The 20,271-nt window shown below is 39.6% G+C and overlaps 1 protein-coding gene across 2 annotated transcripts in view; it reads left to right on the top strand.

Moving 5' to 3' along the window:
• LOC131195709 (1,25-dihydroxyvitamin D(3) 24-hydroxylase, mitochondrial) overlaps positions 1 to 12,931 on the top strand; it is a 54,628-nt gene extending 41,697 nt beyond the window's left edge. For both annotated transcript variants that reach the window (XM_058177845.1, XM_058177844.1), the window contains 5 exons: positions 3,295 to 3,461; positions 4,855 to 4,933; positions 6,743 to 6,934; positions 10,113 to 10,224; positions 10,937 to 12,931. In XM_058177845.1, coding sequence (XP_058033828.1) covers positions 3,295 to 3,461; positions 4,855 to 4,933; positions 6,743 to 6,934; positions 10,113 to 10,223 — 549 coding nt within the window. In that variant the 3' untranslated portion in view covers position 10,224; positions 10,937 to 12,931. The remainder of the gene's footprint in view (positions 1 to 3,294; positions 3,462 to 4,854; positions 4,934 to 6,742; positions 6,935 to 10,112; positions 10,225 to 10,936) is intronic.
• Positions 12,932 to 20,271: the final 7,340 nt, after the last annotated feature.

The raw sequence follows: 20,271 nt of genomic DNA, 5'->3' as shown, positions 1-20,271 counted from the left end.
TCCCTTCTTCCTTCAATCAGAGCTTATTCTTTTAGGTAGTGTTTTTATAGTTAGCATTGAATAAGGGCTTTTAACACAGGGACAGCATTGGTTTGTACATTCCATTTTGCTGTAAGATCCATCGCTGCTGTAGTTTTGCTTTTTTTCCCCCATGATCATGATTTCAGGCCATTCATCACAATGGTGCATTCCAGAAATATCTTCGATAACTCATATCACACACAAATTTTGGTCATGATGGGAATTATTGTGGAAAACCTATGGATAACCCCGGGTTGAAGGAGCCTAGTGAACAGAGGTGAAATGCTTCCGGATTGGACCGGATCATGTGATCCAGTAGCGATCATAGCCAGTAGTTCGGCAATCCGGTAGCAGTGGCGGAGCCTAGCTCCGCCCATCTGCCCTGGTGTCATTACTTCCTGGTATTAACCAGGAAGTAATGTGTTTTTTTACCCACGCAGAAGGTCTGTGTGCGCATGGGATACACATGCGCAGCGTGTGCACTTCCGAATCGGTAAGGAAGGTAAGTAGATTTCATGCCTGCTAGTGAACTATCTTAACCTTAATTGTCCATTATTTGGTACAGTTCCATGGTAATGATAATCTGCATCTGACACTCATTACCATTGGTAGTTGCATGTGTAAGGTTCAAGCTAACTACTTTATTGTATTCTGCCTATACTACAGGAATCTCTCCAGAATATGTGCCTTCTCTTGGGAACAAACAGATAAGGTCCCATGGTATTTGGGGGGTGGGTGGGAATGTCAGCCCTATATCTCTTGCAATTGATCAACAACTCAAGGCTAATTCCTCTCTGGATGTCGCCTTCTTGCCTGTCTGGCAGTTTCTCAACACAAAGTCACGCAAAGCTTGATAAACTAGATGACTGTTTAGAGAAGTCTATGAAGTTGTCTAGTGTTAAGGACATGATTTTTTTTTCCAGACAGACATGGGTGATGAAAACACAAGGACATAAATGTTTGCTTGGCAGTTGACGCCTAGCGCTAAATAATTGTGGGATAGCTTCTGCAGCAATCCATCCACACGCCATTGTGTCATTGCAGTATATATTACAGATATGCTGTATTTCAGATTCAGTCTCTGAATAATACTCACATAATAATATTATCTTTACATCACTGAAAATACAGCACCTTGCTTTAAAACACCTTTAAAATAGCTGCATCCTTTCCCATGTTTGTGCAGTAGTGGTGGAGGGTAGCCATGCACATCCAGGAAAAGAGGCCACTGCTTTGAGATATTGCATTTGGGCTCCCCTTGCTCTTCTTTTTTTTTGCCTCTAGACAGAATCCAAAATTCTTTACAGCCCTGCCTGGAGTTTATCCTTTCCATTCCCAGATGTGATGGAATGTGCACCTTTGAAGGTGGTGGAATGGACTATGGTGAAGCAGCAGTTTCCCAGAAAGGAGAAACCACATTCCAAGGAAGGGAGTTAGACAAGACACAACACAACACAACACAACACAACACAACACAGAGCTGGATAGGAGACAGAGGAAGATATTTAAGATAGCCACTCCCTAGAATCTCCTAGAGTATAGCCATTAGAGTATAGGTTTAATCTGGCAAGATTCTGTCTATATATTAATGAGCAAATAAAGAACTGAACTTTGGGTAGATCAGTTCATTTTCTATGTCATTCTTGGATAGGGCCTGACATATCCGCTGGGCTCTATTGCAAACAAACATCCATCTGCAGTAGAATCTTCTCAGAGAGGAAAGCTCTGGATTTTTTGAACCCTTGAACAGCTTGTAAAACATAGAATCCTAGCAGATCTAGTCAGTTGTAAGTATAATTAATTAGAAATTACACAATTACACGAAACCAGACTTACGCAGATATTCTGCCAGTATAATTGAGAAGTAACACGAAGGGTGCGAACTGGTGCCTCAAGCCATTGGAAATATCATTGCCAAGTTCTGATTTTCAATGTGGCAGAACAGGGAAAATAAGAGAGCATTTAATTTCATTTTGATTAAATCAGATCTGGTTTTCATCCATTTATTGTTATCTTTTGGAAGAATGTTTTTAGCATGACGTTAAAGAGCTTTCGGAGTGAGTCTTTGTCCCTCCCAAAGGTTGGCACATTCTGATAGGGTTGATGGGACCGAGCCATCCACCCAAGTCTGAAGATCTGAATCGGAACTTCTTTCACTTTCTTGTTTCCTATTGGTGTGGGGGGGAGGGTTTCCGTTGAATTCTAGATAAATCTTATGAATGTTCTACCTGCACAACAGATAGAAAATTTAGAAAAGAGTGTAGAGGAATTTAACTCTGGCATTGAGAAATGGGAAAGAAGAGATGGTTGAAAGCAGAAAAAAGACACTTCGAACGGCCCTATTGTGACCTTGTTGTCTTTCAAAATGGGCAGTAAAGGTTTTGGACAGAAGTTCAAAACTCTGTAATACACCTTACAGCATACAAGTACAGGTAGTCCTTGAACTGACGTCGGAATTATGGTTGTAAACCATAAGCAAGCCGTAAGTAAGCTGTAAGCTGTTACAGTTATAAGTCAAGGCATCATTTTTTGACAATTTTTGCAGCAGTCATTAAGGAAATGCTGTGGTTGTTAGCTGAATATATTTATGCAATTTTATTTTCTTTGTTAATTAAAATTAAATACTTAATGTGGACACCATCCAGTTATACATTTAATAATATTTCCTTCTGTTGCATTTTATAATTTAATAATTGAGGCTTTTAGAAGCTCATTTGGCCTCAGGGCTTCAGATTATCCATTTCTCGTTTCCATCAACTGCTAAATCTCCAAATTGTAGGGTCATAGACATTTCTCTAAATTGTGAAGCAGGTGTGAAATCCAGCAGGTTCTGACAGGTTTTGGAGAACCGGTAGTGGAAATTTTGAGTAATTCAGAGAACCAGCAAATACCACCTCTGGCTTGCCCCAGAGTGGGGTGGGAATGGGGATTTTGCAATATCCTTCCCCCAGGAGTAGGGTGGGAATGGGGATTTTGCAGGTTCCTTCCCCTGCCAAGTCCATCAAGCCATGTCCACCAAACCACACCATGCCCACCAAGCCACTCTTACAGAATCTATAGTAAAAAAAATTGGATTTCACCACTGTTGTGAAGCCTAATGTTTTTAAGTGTCTTCACATTTTTCTTTGGAACCAAACATAGGATAAGAACAAGTTCAAGCTTTTTCCCTACCAAAGTTGCCTATAGAACAAAAACATTTTTGTTTGTATAATGTGTTTAGGTTTCCTCTGTTAGTATAATAATTCAGAGTAATTTCCGTTGATTATTTTTTAGACTGCCAACAGTTTACTTTGGGCTTTGTACAACATCTCCGGCAAGCCAGATGTCCAGGCAAAGCTGTTTGAGGAGATACAGAATGTGATTTCACCTGGAGAAGATCCAAATTGCGAACACCTGAAAAAAATGCCCTATCTGAAGGCATGCCTGAAGGAGTCAATGAGGTAAACTGATTCACAAACCTAAGAATAAAATTACCGTACATTTCAGAGTATAAGACACACTTTTTCTCCACCTAAAAGAGGGTGGAAATGTTGGTGCGTCTTATACACCGAATACAGCCATTTTTAGCCTCCTGAAACCCCACCCCGCGTGTCCCATTTTTCACAAAAATGGGTCCTGCAGAGGGTTCGGGAGGCCTGCAGAGTGCTCCTGGGGGCTGGGGAGGGCAAAAACGCGACACATGGGGCATTTGGGAGGCCAAAAATGGGGGCATTTTTGCCCTCCCCAGCCCCCAGGAGCACTCTACAGACCTACCAAATCCTCTGTGCATCCTGTTTTTCGCAAAAAATGGGACACATAGAGGGTTTGAGACGCCTGCAGAGTGCTCCTGGGGGATGGGGAGGGCAAAATTTTTTTTTCCTGTTTAACTCTTCAAAATCTTGGTGCACCTTACACTCCGATGAGTCTTATAGTCTGAAAAATACGGTATTATTTTTCCTTGAATTGGCAACTGTAAAGCACAAAGGAAGACCGATGTAAGACATAAATAGAACAGGCTGAAATTCCACCTGGGCCACCTTTTTCCTCTTGTTTGAGGACAAAGAGCATGGTCTAGTGGTATGTGGAGAAGACCTTGGGAGATAGGGGAAATAGATGCTACCTAGGGAATGTTCAGATAAGAGACAGCATAGCCCACAGATGGATAATGAGCAAGACAAGAGACTCAGAAGGCACCCTTCCTAGGCTTGGCACAACTGCTTTAAAGCTCATTCCCAGTCTCTAAAATATGTAACAATTTTGTTGGACGGGTCTTCTCTGCTGTGAAGAGTGAGAAATAAAAAGAATTTTGAAATGGTTACACCAGGGGTGTCCAAACTTGACAACTTTAAGACTTGTGGAGTTCAGCTCCCAGCAAAGCTGGCTGAGGAATTCTCGGAGTTGAAGTCCACAAGTCTTAAAGTTGCCAAGGTTGGACACCCCTGGGTTACACCAAACCTTTCTAAGATAAGGATGTTAACACGTTCATGGTGCTCTGAGCAACAGGTTTAGAAAATCACTTTGGTTATGCCTGGATGTTTTGTATAGTGGTGGCGCAGTGGTTAGAGTGCAGTACTGCAGGCTACTTCTGCTGACTGCTGGCTGCCAGCATTTTGACAGTTCGAATCTCATCGGCTCAAGGTTGACTCAGCCTTCCTTCCTTCTGAGGTCGGTAAAATGAGGACCCGGTTTATTGGGGGCAAGAGGCTGATTCTGTAAAGCGCTTAAGAGAGGGCTGTAAAGCACTGTGAAGCGGTATGTAAGTCTAACTGCTAATGCTAGTGCTATAGTTTTTCCTCCTTGATAGATATGTTTGACTGCCCCAAAATAAAGTGCACATATCCCATTTTACTGTAGGTTAACACCTTCTGTGCCGTTTACAACTCGAACCCTTGACAAAGAAACAGTCCTTGGAGATTATGCTCTTCCAAAAGGGGTAAGTGACTTCCACCACGTACTGTAAATGCTCCATTTATTTTGATTAAATGGTTGAATGCATAACCTGTTTTTCAACCAACAACAGCACTTTTATAAAATGTGATTAGCTTTATATCTTATCCCACTTACTGGCAGGTCAACGGTTGGGAGAGGTCATGCACAGCAGGACCGGATCTCATAAATAAAATGCTTGATTTTCTTTATGTCTTGATGTATGCCAAGCACAGTGTTGCAATTGTTTTTAAATCTCAAACACTTTTTAGATAAACAGGTAGTGACTCAAAGCTGTAGGCCTTAAATACCCCCAAACATCATTTTTACATCCCCTGGTATCACCTTCTCACATTATTTCTTTCCATTATGAGCTATAATGTGTGGTGTTCCATTATAAACACAAACTGTAATGTAAGATCTACACTAAGTTTAATATAGATTAAACGAAAGAAGAAAAAAAATCTTATCTCCCCTACTCCCCAAAATGCAGGGGGAAAAAACGTATTTTATCCATATGTATGACACCCAGTTTTATCCATTTCAGCCTCTACTCACACCCAGAAAAATATTGTCTCTGACTTCTTGCTATCAAACAAAAATATAATATCCAGTTTTCTTGATCAAATAACAGCAATTTTCTCTAACATGGATTTATTTATTAGATTTATTAGGCCACTCTATCTCAAGTACATCTCTGGGTAGCTAACAATATGAAAAATAATAAAATTACATTTTTTAAAAAAATATAGAAAAGATGAAATAGAACAACAAAGAGAAAATTATAAAAACATTACTCAACATAACCCAAAAATGGGCTTCATCACACATTTGTGGCCTCAGACTCAAAGATTTTACTAAGATGCCACTGAGCAAACTGAGATATCCTTCAGCATATTTTATTTATTTTAAATTCTCCTGAGCCAGCATTCATTGTATCATTATGGGGGGTTATTTGGGAAAATTGAACAATGACAGCTGCCTTGATATCCATGTTGTTTTATAATGGCTTTTTGTGTTAACAAAACATCCTTAACCAGCTTTTTCAAAAGCTTATCAACAACATTCTACCTGGTTAGAGTTAACTTGATGAAAATATTGATTATGCAAGCTAAACTTGTTTGATTAGATTCAAGGCATTGAGTGAATTCAGAAAATGAGTTAAATCAGTAAACTGATTAATTGTCCCAGTGAACATGATCACTATATATAAGCAGACATTTAACCAGCGCAGCTCCTCCCTGAACCCCAATGTAGTAAAGTTATTGGGGAGAAGAAAATCATTTGTTGATTATTTAGTGATCTGCCCAGTAAATAATAAAACATATTTTCACATCACTGCCCTTCCTAAACTTTTTATCTTAAATTGTAAGATCTGATCCTGATCTCTAAATGGAGTGGAAAGCTCTGGTTTCTGTAGCATTACTTAACATGCTTGAAGTCTGATCCTGAAAATGACACCAAGTCAACTTAAATCTCATTTAACTTATCTTTAAAGAGGGGAAATAACCTTGTATTTTATTCCCCAAGAATGCCATTTCTCCAAAGAACTAAAATCCTGCCTTGTTTTTAATTCACTGGAAATATATCTTCATTGCAAGAAGTTTTGAAAATTCTTGTCATAATTTTATCTCTTGTTGTTGAATATAATCTTTCCTTTGGATTGTGATACGTGTCTAGTTTAGGTTCAGCATCAATATTTTGATATAGGCAACTTCCTTGAGTCTCTCCCCCCTCCAAAACCAAAATATATCCATGTTCCATTTTTGTTACTGCTTTGTAAATAGACTTTGTGTATTTGTGTTTGCATTTACAGACTGTGTTGATGATTAACACTTACGCTCTGGGATGCAATGAAGAATATTTCAGTAACTGGAGTGAATTTCAACCAGAACGTTGGTTGCAAAAAACCATCCATCCATTTTCTCATGCTCCATTTGGCATTGGAAAAAGAATGTGTGTTGGGCGCCGACTGGCAGAGCTGCAACTTCAGCTAGCACTCTGTTGGGTAAGGATTCTGTTATTTAAATACAACTTTCTCTCCCACTAATCTGAACAAAAGAGAAACCATTCTAGAAAGGACTTAAAGAAGGACTAGGGAAGACATGATAGCAGTGTTCCAATATCTATGGGGCTTCCACAAAGAAGAGGGAGTCAAACTATTCTCCAAAGCACCTGAGGGCAGGACAAGAAGCGATGGGTGGAAATTAATCAAGGAGAGAAGCAACTTAGAACTAAGGAGAAATTACCTGACAGAACAATTAATCAGTGGAACAACTTGCCTCCAGAAGTTTTGAATGCTCCAACACTGGAAGTTTTTAAGAAGATGTTGGATAACCATTTGTCTGAACTGTGTAGGGTTTCCTGCCTGGGCAGGGGGTTGGACTAGAAGACCTCCAAGGTCCCTTCCAACTTTGTTATTCTATTCTATTCTATTCTATTCTATTCTATTCTATTCTATTCTATTCTATTCTATTCTATTCTATTCTATGGCAGCAGAAATGTATTCCATTCTAATGGAATGTAGGGATGACCTTGGAGGACGAGGGAAAGTGATGCTACCGAGGGACCGGCAGACAAGACAGGGAGGAACCCACAGTCACTTAATGGTCAGAGAAGAAAAAAACTTAAAGAAAGACCTGCCTCAATTGATCAGACAGTTAAAAGTGATGGTAGGAATTTTGCACTTTCATGCTTGCAAGAGTCCATTAAAGTAGCCTTACAATAATGTGGAATTAACTCTTTTAGTTGTGTTTCTTATCTGGTTTACCTGGAAGACCTGACATCCATATAAGTTTTCTATACCTACATATCTTCTCCATTGCAATTGTTTTAATCTCCAATGGTATTTCGCTTGAAAGACAGAGATCTGGGAGCCTAAAGCTTTTGCTTTTTTTTTTTTAGCAGGGAATATAGCAGCTTTGTATGTACCATAGTAATGCTTGAGCTTAATGTTCTTCTTCAGGCATGGCCAGAAGGAAAGATACATGTATGCTTCTGCTTTGGTTTTGCATTCATCGCAGTTTGCTACATCAGTTGAATCCAGCAAGGGTGATGAATCTTTTTTTTTTTTAATTTGAATTTATATCCCGCCCTTCTCCAAAGACTCAGGGCGGCTTACATTGTGTTAAGCAATACTCTTCATCCATTTGTATATTTTATACAAAGTCAACTTTTATTGCCCCCAACAATCTGGGTCCTCATTTTACCTACCTTATAAAGGATGGAAGGCTGAGTCAACCTTGGGCCTGGTGGGACTTGAACTTGCAGTAATTGCAAGCAACTGTGTTAATAACAGACTGCTTTAGTCTGTTGAGCCACCAGAGGCCCATATGCCCATATCTTAATGAGGATTAGAAGAAACAAATCATTTTCCAAGCAAACATTACAAAATTGGCTAGTTTTCACCGCTCAAAATTTAAAGTTAGAAAATTTAGCTGTGATTAATTTCCAATGGGTGAAGAAACTCTCAGTTTCCCTCCTTGTTTTCACCCTGGAGAATGGAAGAGCAGAGAATGCAAGCTTTTTGTTTCATTAAGCTCAGGGGTTGATTCAGCCGGTTCGGACCGGTTCAGGCTAAATGGTAGTTCTGACGATCAGCTGGCCCGGCCGCCCACCCCCACTCTATCCTGTCCTATATTTCCTTCTTTCTGGCTCAGCTGATCCACGCGACACAGCTGATTTCCACACCTCTGCTATTCTACTTACAGAGGCTGCCTTAGAAGATGAGCAGCTGAACTTCAAATTGCTGTATTTTGAATGCTGCGCGCAAGCGTGTTAGGCGTGCACACACACAATCTTTAATACATCAACACTGATTTTTTTAAAAAGTTATAGAACAGCTTACAGATGTTCTTACATGAATTATGAGAGCCAAGATCTCCTGAGAAACAATCTGTTCAAAGTTTTTCTGGGCAAGCCGTACTGGAACAACCAAAAGGGTACATTGGAGCAACTTTTTCCTTTGTACTGGAAGCTGAATTGTCTTTTTGACAAGATGAATTCCCAATTTTCATTAAATCTAGGAGGAGGACTCTCTTCTTCGCAAAAGATCTTCAGAGAGAGGCTAGATAGTCATCTATCAGAGATGCTATAGCCGTGATGGTAAACCTATGGCACATGTGCCACAGGTGGCATGTGGAGTCCTCTCTGCGGGCACGCAAGCCGTTGTCCAGCTCAGCTCCACTGCGCATGTGCGCATGCTTCCAGCCAGCCAGCTGATTTTTGGGTCTGCCCTCCAAGCGGGAGATGCTCACATGCGGGGGGGGGACCTATCTTTCTCCTCACTTTCTGCTGTCTGTGCCTTCCCAGATCTCCAGAGATTCCCCTCCTAGCGCTTCTTTTGGGAGGCAAGGCTTTTTTCCCTCCCCTCAGCCATTTTGGGAGGCTTTTTTCCCTCTCCCAGCCATGTTGGGAGGCTTTTTCCCTTCCCCTCAGCCATTTTGGGAGGCTTTTTCCCTTCCCCTCAGCCATTTTGGGAGGCTTTTTTCCCCCTCCCAGCTGTTTTGGGAGGCTTTTTCCCTTCCCCTCAGCCATTTTGGGAGGCCTTTTTCCCCCTCCCAGCTGTTTTGGGAGACAAGGCTTTTTTTTTGTCTCCCAGCCGGTTTGGGAGACAATGGTTCGCACCCCCAGTGCTGTCTTGGGATGTGAGGCCAGAAGGGGGGGGTCATGCATGCATGCAAAGGGGGCAGGAGCGGGGGTCGCATGCTCACGCATGGGGGGAGTCGTGCGTGTATGTGCATGGGGGCCCGGAATGCAGGAGGGACATTACATTATGGGTATGGGCATGTGCGTGCGTGCGATAGTGTGCACACACACACTTTTGGCCCCCGAGGAAAAAAAGGTTAGCCATCACTGTGCTATAGTGATCCTGTACTCAACAAAAATTGAACCAGAAGATCCCTTCCAATTTTAGGGTTCTGTGATTCTGTTTTTGCCTTCCAAAAGAGAAGCGACCAAATGAAAGCATTGCTACAATCCTTCCAACCTAAAAAAAAAATAATTGCTTATTTCTCTTACTGAAAGGAATGAACTTTTCAAAGCCTTATGAACTTTGCTGTATCATATTTTCCTGCTATTGCTGCCTGTGGGGTTAAACTTTGACACAGACAGTGACAGCTCAGAATAAATCTTGATTACAGGTTGGGGAGGCTCTGATGAACTTCATTTCCCCCCTTGTATTACAGCTTATACGGAAGTATCAGATTGTAGCCACTGACAACAAGCCAGTAGAAGCTCTTCACTTAGGAATCCTCATCCCCAACCGAGAACTTCCGATTGCATTCAAACGACGCTAAGGTAAAAATTAGTGTCCCATTATGGAGTTAATTATATGTTTAAGGTGATCTTTAAAAGTTAAAAACAGAGATGAAATGAGGATGACTGGCAGCTGTTAAGAGTAATTCTACTTGCATGCTTTTGAAAAGGAAATTTCTAGCCCTCATGATTGCAGAGGGATGGTGAAAGAAAAGAAAGGAGGAAAACAATGCAACTTGCCTGTGAACCGCCCTGAGTCCCTAGGGAGATAGGGCGGTATACAAATTTGAATAAATAAATAAATAAATATTGTTTTATGTTGGCTGTAAACCGCCCTGAGTCCTTCGGGAGAAGGGCGGTATAGAAATTTAATAATAAACTAAACTAAACTAATTTGTCAGCATCCTACATTTTGAAAGCCTATGCAAACACAGATAATAAACATTTGGGTCATGATAGACATCCATTTTATCAAGTACAGAATCCATCTCCCAAGTGCAATAATTGAATAATTAAAAGAATTAAATTACTTAAATGTGATATACGGACTGATGGTTCTTTGTGCAAATACACATGTGCTTAGGAATGAAATAAATAGGACATTTGAAAGTTCTATTTTGATCAGTTATTGTATTAAATATGGCTACTAAGGCCTTTTTATAAATCTACTGGTAATCAAAAATACTAGTATAACTGTTTTCCTTTTCTTCCTGAACTGAAGAATTTATTAAGTTGTCTCTTTGTTTTCCCATAGGTTCTACAGGAAGAACAGCTGACATTTTTGTTAGACAGCAAGCATTCTTGAATTTTGGATTCCCAGATCCTGCTAGAGTCTAGTTGTATTTTGAGCAAGGGCAGAACAACAGGAATCCAAAGCTAGCTTGAAGGCAAATCAGTCAAGCTATGTTGAGCACACCTAAGCAATCACTTCATATTATTGTAAAAGCTATACCCATTCCAAAGGTATACAGTGGAAGAATGGCAGAATTACAAACTTGGCAGTTCTTTTCGCCTAATCTTGGGATGAAAGAAAGGTCCATTCTCCTTTATCTTCTGCTGCGAAATGTGCAGTTCTCGACCCATGCTGTTAATGTTTGTAGGAAAACAATGATCGCAAAGGGATGGAATGACTGAGTCCTCTGAGTTCATGCTTGACCTCAGGATTGGAAACGCTGGAGGAGAAATTTTGTTTTGCCCATGCCCGAGTTCTGTTGGAACTTTAAATGAAGACCTTTGTCTGCAAGAGGGTGAACAACGTGATTGCAAAGGGACGGAAAGTATTTTAGGGAGTGGACTGTGTTAAATGTCCACAAAGGGAAAGAATCAGGGGTGAAATCTACTTACCTTCCTTACCAGTTCGGAAGTGCACACGCCATGTAATGTGTAATGTAACACATTACTTCCATAGCTTAAACCCAGGAAGTAATGACACCCAGGCGGGTGGGCAGAGCTTTGCTCTGCCATTGCTACCGGATCGCCAAACCACCGGCCACGATCGCTACCGGATCACTAGATCCAGTCAGAACCGGGAGCATTTCACCCCTGGAAAGAATGCCAGTAATAGAAGTACTACCCTTTCATCCTTAGAGAAGGAGAGCTGTGTTAGTCTGCGATGGCAAGAAATCTGGAATGAATGCAGAGTTTGTAGAAATGCTGAAGGGCTGTATTTGAAAAACAAAGTAGGTCTGGCTCTCTCTGCATTGTTACAACTATTGGCGCCTTGAGCAAACTCAGCAACTATATATGGAGAAATATCATACATACAAACACACACATGCACTCACTCACACAGAGGTTTTCAGGCAGACAGAACAATGAGTCACATTACAGAACGCAGACCACCCAAATTGTTATAAGCCCTTCAAGGTGATGCATACTTTGGAGACCAAATAAATAACTTATGCTTGGACACAGTGAGCTGTACACTTGATGACTCCATCTAGAAGGTGAATAAGATCATACAAGCAGACCGGTACAATTTATTTCCCATCAAATCAAAGCCAGCTCCTAAATTATTTGTAGCAGCCCAACAACTTTTTCCTGTAACTTTTTCCTTTTGCTAACTAAAGAATTGAGGCCATCGTTAGGTATACTGATGCAACTTAAATGGCAGATATTATGGGGAGCAATGGCAAATCTAGATATTCCTTTCTCTCCAATATAGACACTTGTATAATCTGTCATCTACCTTTTAAGCTGTTTATCAGCTTTCATGTGTGGTTGGTAGCAGAGGGAGATGGGGTGCTATCTTTTCTTTTGCCACAAATCAACAGTATGTCCTGAATTTGTCAGATGTGATGATCACGATCTTTTAACTGCCTTTAAAACAAGAATAAACAAATTCTTCGGTTCAATGTTGTAAGAGCTCCATGCAGGTTGTTCGTCTCTGAACAGAGAGCAACAAAATGGGATTCATTTTGCACCCGACTTTCATGTCTGTGAGCTGCCACTGTTGGAAATAGGATGTTACTCTGTTCAGACCATCAGTCCAGCAAGGTTCCACTTAAGTTTCTAAATCCACACTAATATGTCACAATTTATGCAGAATGGAACATCAGCCTTACAGCATTCCATAGAATATAAGGATTATAGTTCCCTGGTATTTTCTTGTATTCCTTTTGATACAGTTTCCTTCTTATTTTGTTTTTACGTGTTTTTAATTGTATTTTTTTAAAAAAAGTGAATGTGTTTTTTAAGACCTCTGTATTTTGAAGAGTTTTTGAATTTTGTAATAAAAAGAATTTGTGGATATGACTTTTTTTATTTGCATTGAATGTAATCCATGTCGAGTATCTTCAAGATTAGCAGACTTTATAAAGATTTTTAATGGAAATTGCTTGTAGTTGTGATGCTTTCTTCTATTCAAAATGGCTTGGCACCGAACGCAAGTTTTGTACAGCATTATGAGGTTGCAATTTCCTTAAAAATGTTTTCCCCTAAATATAAACGAACCCAGACACTTTTCACAAATCCAAATCTCATTTCAAAAATCAATCAGTCGGCATAATACAACCCCCCACCCAAAATGAAAACTGTTTCCCCATTTCATATAATTGAACTAATACATCATTATACTGTATATTATACATCTCTGGAACATCTTGCCCACTGATGTGAGGTTGGCCCTAAACTTCCTCTCCTTTTGGAAGGGCCTAAAGACATGACTCTGCCAATTGGCTTGGAGCCCCAGTGGGGGAACAGTACAATGGAGGTGGTTAATTGAGTAATAACAGATCCTATCTTCCCCCACTGCACTCCCACTCTCCCTCTGTGCCTGATTTAAATTTTTTATGTATTAATGTAGATACATTTTTTATGACTGGAAGAGTTACCCTATGCAGGGCTGTCTTAATACACGGGCCTGATGGGCACTTGCCCATGGGCCCCATGAGCATAGGCGCCCCATACTAATCTGTGTATGCTAACTCTTTAATGTACCTTGTGTCATATAACTACAGCAACATATTTATTATATTTTACTAGCATTTTTTATTAATAGTAACATGCAAATAAATGTTTACTTTTATTGACCATTTACATTTTAATTCCTGTGAGTAGTTGTCATAGGGGCCAGAGTACACTGCTTTGCCCAAGGTCCATAATGCTTTTAAGACAGCCCTGACCCCATGGGTGGCCAATAAATTTTATAAATAAATAAGTAATTAGAAAAATACTCTCGTGTGCTTGAGAAAGAGAATAGCCAAATTTGGAGTAGGGGATGGAAGTGGGAAAAAGTTAGAAGAAAGAAGTTGTCAAGCACATCACCTCATTCCTAAAACTCTTTGTTAGCACAGCCCTATCAAAAATAACTTCTTTGAGTAGGGGCTAAAGTTCTCAATCATAAAATTGCGCTCCATGCTCCAGTTGTCATTTTATGAACATTTGGAAAAATCAGGAGAAATGTAGGCTTTCTATACCATTCTGTCTGTTTGCGTCTTTATGAATCTCTGTAGCTTTGGAAGATCAGAAGTTTGGTCTTGATCTGTTTCAAAAGAATCCCCCTTCAATTAGCACATCCAAGAAATCTATCTAGATCTGTTCAATTGAGTTCAGATTTAGGATTGGTCTGAATCCAATATACATCTTTTGTAAACTTTGTGGTATTCCAAGCTGTTTCTTTACCCCGCCTATAATTTGTGGATTACCACCATTATTCCATTCTGTGGTTTCCATATACAGTTTGTTCAATGTTTCCAAATCAGAACTGGAATATTAGTTAATACTTTGGCTGAAAAGAAAGAGGAAGTATTCCTAGGATGCATATTGATGTCACTGAAAATTGGGCATCAAGAGCAGTAACTCTATAACTTCATAATTTAGTCTAGCTCATAAACACATCTGTCAAATATGTTGAAGTGATCCTCAACCTACAGCCACAATTGGAACCAGAATTTCCATTGCTAAGCAAGGCAGATGTTAAGGGAGTCACACCCAATTTTAGGACTGTTTTTGCCATGATTGTTTGCCTAATCATTGCGGTTTATAAGTAATTTCCCACAGACATTAAGTGAATCTAACTTCGCCCATTGACTTTGTCAGAAGCTGGCTGGGAAAATCACAAATGAAGATCTCCTGACCTGGGACACTGCAACAGAATAGAATAGAATTAGAATTAGAATTAGAATTAGAAATAGAATAGAATAGAATAGAATAGAATAGAATAGAATAGAATAGAATAGAATAGAATAGAATAGAATAGAATAGAATAGAATAGAATAGAATACAGAGTTGGAAGGAGACCTTGCAGGTCTTCTAGTCCAACCCCTTGCTTAAACAGGATAACCTATACCATTTCAGACAAATGGCTATCCAATCTCTTCTTAAAAACTTTCAGTGTTGGAGAATTTACAACTTCTGGAGGCAAGTTGTTCCAGTGGTTAATTGTTCTGTCAGGAAATTTCTCCTTAGTTCTAAGTTGCTTCTTTCCTTGATCAGTTTCCACCCATTGCTTCTTGTTCTACCCTCAGGTGCTTTGGAGAATAGCTTGACTCCCTCTTCTTTGTGGCAACCCCTGAGATATTGGAACACTGCAATCATGTCACCCCTAGCCCTTCTTTTCATTAAACTAGACATACCCAGTTCCTGCAACTGTTCTTTATATGTTTTAGCCTCCACTCCCCTAATCATCTTTGTTGCTCTTCTCTGCACTCTTTCTAGAATCTCCACATCTTTTTTACATCGTAGTAACCAGAACTGGATGCAGTATTCCAAGTGCGGCCTTACCAAGACATTATAAAGTGGTATTAACACATCACTTGATTTTGATTCTATCCCTCTGTTTATGCAGCCTAGAACCGTGTTGGCTTTTTTAGCAGCTGCAGCACATTGCTGGCTCATATTTAAGTGATTGTCCACTAAGACTCCAAGATCTCTCTCACAGTTACTACTATTAAATTCATGCTGGTTGCCAAGTATCCAAATGCTGTGGGGATGCTGGAATGAACATAAGTGCAAGGACTGGTTGTAAATCACCTTTTGCAGTGCTTCTGTAACTCTGAATGGTCGCTAAATGATGGCTGTAAATCAAAGACTACCTATATTGGTCTGCCTGCTTTGATATGCTTCTCTATGGAAGAGCAATTTACTTTCCAGAGACCGGTTATAATTTCCCCATATATTTCACTCCTGAAATATTACACACTGAATGTGGATCCTTACCAGTAAATACGTTCTTCTTCCATTTACTAGCTAATTCATGCATAAGTCATAGTGTCTCAAGAGTACATAAACAAAACTTATTCACCCCATGATCCACTAATGAGTTGGTAAGCAAACCTAGTCTCAGAAGTGTGTAATGCTAAGACTATAAGTAGGATTTTTCATTAGAGAGGAATAAGATAAATTTTTAATACAACATTAAAATGAGCTGAGGCTAGGGAAGACTTCAGAAATACTTGTAAAGAGAGCTTACACAGATATAGTTACAATAAAAGAAAAATATTTTTAAAAATACTTTATCCTAATTAACTATGAAGAGGTCATGACAAATCCATTCAAGGAGAGAAGCAACCTATAGTTAAGGAGCAAATTTCTAATGGTTAGAGCAATTAGACAATGGAATAGCATGCCTATTGTGGGTGCCCCATTACTGGAGACTTTCAAAAAGAGACTGGATAATCACTTGTCTGAAATGGTATAGGGTCTCCTGCTTGAGCAGGGGTTTGGACTAGAAGACCTCCAAGGTCCCTTCCAATTCTATTATTCTATGTTCTACAAGGACATTTTTTAAAAATCATAACTTATTCAACTTTTGATTCAAATATCTCTAAGGGTATGCATAACCAAATAAAGAATTACTAGAAGAAAGGTATCTCGACTAAAGTTTGATACTTATAAATTGCCTATTGACTTAGCCTTGATTAGATTCCACCTTGAGTACTCTGACCATTTCTGTACATCACATTTTTGGAACACTTGGAAAAGGCGACAAGCATGATCAGGCACCAAAGATGAAGAGAAATTGAAGGGGTATAGTAGCAGTCTTCAAATTCCTGAAAGAAAGTTTCACAGAAAATAATATAGAACAAGTGGCACCATAGTCTAGAGATGAAGACGCTCACTTCCCACTCAAAAGGTTGAGAGTTCAATCCTAGGCAGTGACAGATGTTTCTGTATCAAGGTACAAAGAGAAAATATCTGCTGCAAACTCCATGTAGGCGTCAGGAAGGGCATCCAGCTAGTACTTAGCTCCATTCAGTTATTCTGAATCCACCCCAATAAAATGGATTACAGGATTGCAAAAAGAGCATAGGACATGGAATAATAAATTTAAGTTACAAGAAAGCAGATTCCAACTGAATGTTGGGGATAAAAAAAATAAGCTTTCTGAAAGTAAAAATAGTTTGACAGAGGGACCAATTTCCCAGAGATTTGATGAATTCCCCAAACTGAGTGTATTAAAACAGACACTGGATAGACATCTGTCAATGATGTTTTCACTTGAATTATTATACTGAGGGAGCTGGATGTGAGGGCTTTAATGGCTACTTCCTAGTTGGTGATTCTAGGAAATGTTGCAGTAGATTCTTGCCTAATATTCAGGATGCTGGTTAAGGTATGACTAGAGAAATATGAAACACACATAAGCAGCCTGTGGAATTTTGAGAGAATATGGTAGATTGTATTCACAAAATGGCTTCTTGGTTGACTCTATGAAAAATGGCTACCATAGTGGTCATGACCAGGCCCCAAAGATTTATCAGAACCTAATCTAATGACCAAGAGTGTTTCTTCCATCCTAATGGGACTTCTGTGGACTCCAAAGGCATTCCTGTAAATATGCCTGATATTTACTTTTATTTAAAATAATGATTTAGGAACATTTTTAAAAAGATAATAATAGTCCATAAGATAACTGGGCTATGGGCTACCTCTTTCATAAGCTTTTGTGAAAAGACTTAGTCTTTCTCCTTCCAGTAATAATAGATTGCATGTTATTCCAGACCAGAGGTGGGTTTCAGCAGGTTCTGACCAGTTCTGGAGAACCGGTAGCAGAAATTTTGAGTAGTTCGGAGAACTGGTAGTAAAAATTCTTCCTGGCTCCGCCCCATCTATTCTCTGCCTCCCAAGTCCCAGCTGATTGGGAGGAAATGGGTATTTTGAAGTATCCTTCCCCTGCCATGCCCACCAAGCCACACCCACCAAGCCACACCCACAGAACTGGTAGTAAAAAAAATCTGAAACCCACCACTGTTCCAGACCATGTTAGGTGCAACACTTGTCTTCTAAATGACTTTGTAGAAGAAAATTCTTACCAAGCAACTTAATTGTATACCAAATCTTGAATACCAAACTGTTTAAAGGCCACTTAGATTTCTACTGGAGAACCAATCTTTCCAACATGCTCCCCTCCCTTCCCCGCCACACGCACACACACACACACACACACGCACACACACACACACGCACACACACACACACACACACACACACACAAGAACTATGCTCGTTAACATAGTCAGAATTTATCTGGATGGAATTACAACCTGGAGCATTTTAAATATTCACCTTACCTTTGATCCTCATAGCAAGATTGAACCTCTGCCCCAAAAATTGCAGAGTTGAACCTTTTATACCTTTGGATCTATTTATAACTTTTTACTTACTAAGCAAGATGACCACTTGTGTTGCAATAGTTGGCACTTCCACCTGATCACCTGCAAAAATAGGCATGACTTGTTTTTAAAAACACCTTACAGCAGCTTAGCCCGTCAGGCCGCAGGACAATTAACAGGGCATTAAAGTATTATTTGAGCAATACAACAGGAGAATATAAGAAGTCAAACAGGACATTCTTTGCGACTGATAGTCAATAATCTATTATTAATTTGAGGTTATTGTGACCTGAAAGACCAGGTTAAGGACAGAACATCATGGCGAAATCTCCAATATCTAACTATGGAATCACTAAAAGTCAATGCCAAATTGATAGCACATAATCAGTAGAATACTTTGTCCTTAAAGCTTAATTTCTAAAACAATATATTTCCTGGTAACCCCACATTATGTTTCCATTTCTCTTTTGATTCTCAATTATCATGACTTGGCTTGATTTTTGTCAACACTCTAACTTTAGCTGATTATTTGAGTGGGAAATATTTCTCAGTTCCATAGCCTTAGAACATTAACTTTTAAACTCCCAAATCTGGATGCACTAAGTTCATGTAGTCATGGATACCAAATAAAGGTTCCTATGGATACATGTCCAATAGCATTTCTGAGAGATGCTACCACAAATGGGCAGGGGAAGAGAGAGAAGAATAGGTTTTGTATTCTGTCAAGGAAACAAACAAATGGAAAATTGAGCAAATCGACCCAGTGTTGAGGTACAAATGACCAGTCTTAAATTGTCCTACTTCAGATACATTATGTGAAGAACTTCTCTAGGGAAGGGTCTCATGCTGGGAAAGGTGGAAGGAAACAGAAGAAAAGGACAACGGCAGCAATGTGGATTGACTCAGTTATGGTGATGATGGGTGCACATTGGAAGGCTTGAGAGGTCAGGTTAGGGATAGATTACGATGGAGAAAATCTAAGTATGTGGTCATCAGCAATAACCAGATGGCATGTAATCATCTCCTCCTTCTCCTTCTCTTCTCCTTCTCCTTCTTCTCCTCCTTCTCCTTCTCTGTCTTCTGTTTTTCACCATAAGCTTTGTTGCAATTATTGCTACAATAATTAAATTAAAAATCTCAATGTAAGAAATACCTTACCTTGTTTTTTTGGTTTGTTTATCTGCATTTGAGAATAAGATTTCCAATTATTCCAATCATACACTAATAATATTCAGAAATGATAGATTCCAGGAGCTGGAAAATTAAACAAGGCAAAGGAAGTCAGAGAGAGAGGGAGGGAGGGAGAATGAGAGGAAGAGTGTTGACAACCATTGAATCTCTTGCATCATCTATATTCTTGACAATGCATTAGGACCATCTAGGATTCTTAGAAGGAAAAGGGGGATTAGTTTTAAACAAATCTTTTTGAGATATATACCTCTTCACTGAGAAAAAAGACAGAAATAAGATGGGCATGAGGAGGTGAATCTCCAAAATAAAATGTGCTATATATGTATATATATATATGTAGGTCTTTGGTTGTTCGGGTTTTCTCCCGTGTAAAATTGGAAATGCTCTGATTGGCTGGGGGTGTGTCCTGTTTGGGTGGGGGCTTGGTTGTGCTCAATTTAGTCTGTTCTTTAGGGGTTCTTTTTGGATTAGCTTGGTAATCTTATTTCTTTGGAATCCATTGGATGTTAGTACGTTAGTGAGAGTGTCTAGTTCGGTTTTTAGGTGTTGTTCATCAGCTAAGCATTTTGTTCTGGAGATGAGTATCTTGGCTACGGAGTTGATCTGTGCTGGGTGGTGGTGTGAGAGTGCGTGCAGATAGCGGTTTGTGTGTGTTTTCTTCTGGTAGATGGTGTGTCCTAGGGAGCCATTGGGTTTCCTGTAGACTAAAACATCCAGGAAGGGAAGTTGGTTGTTAATTTCTGTTTCCATGGTGAACTGTATTTTGGGGTGTAGGCTATTGAGGAAGAACCCCCCACTAAATCCAAGACAGAGAACAAGAAAACGGCACAGTCCTCCTCCCATA

This window comes from Ahaetulla prasina, chromosome 3, assembly GCF_028640845.1.
Source record: "Ahaetulla prasina isolate Xishuangbanna chromosome 3, ASM2864084v1, whole genome shotgun sequence".
In the NCBI taxonomy this organism is placed as follows: domain Eukaryota; kingdom Metazoa; phylum Chordata; class Lepidosauria; order Squamata; family Colubridae; genus Ahaetulla; species Ahaetulla prasina.
Note: the sequence above shows the minus strand (reverse complement) of the source record. Positions and strands in the feature narration are given on the sequence as shown.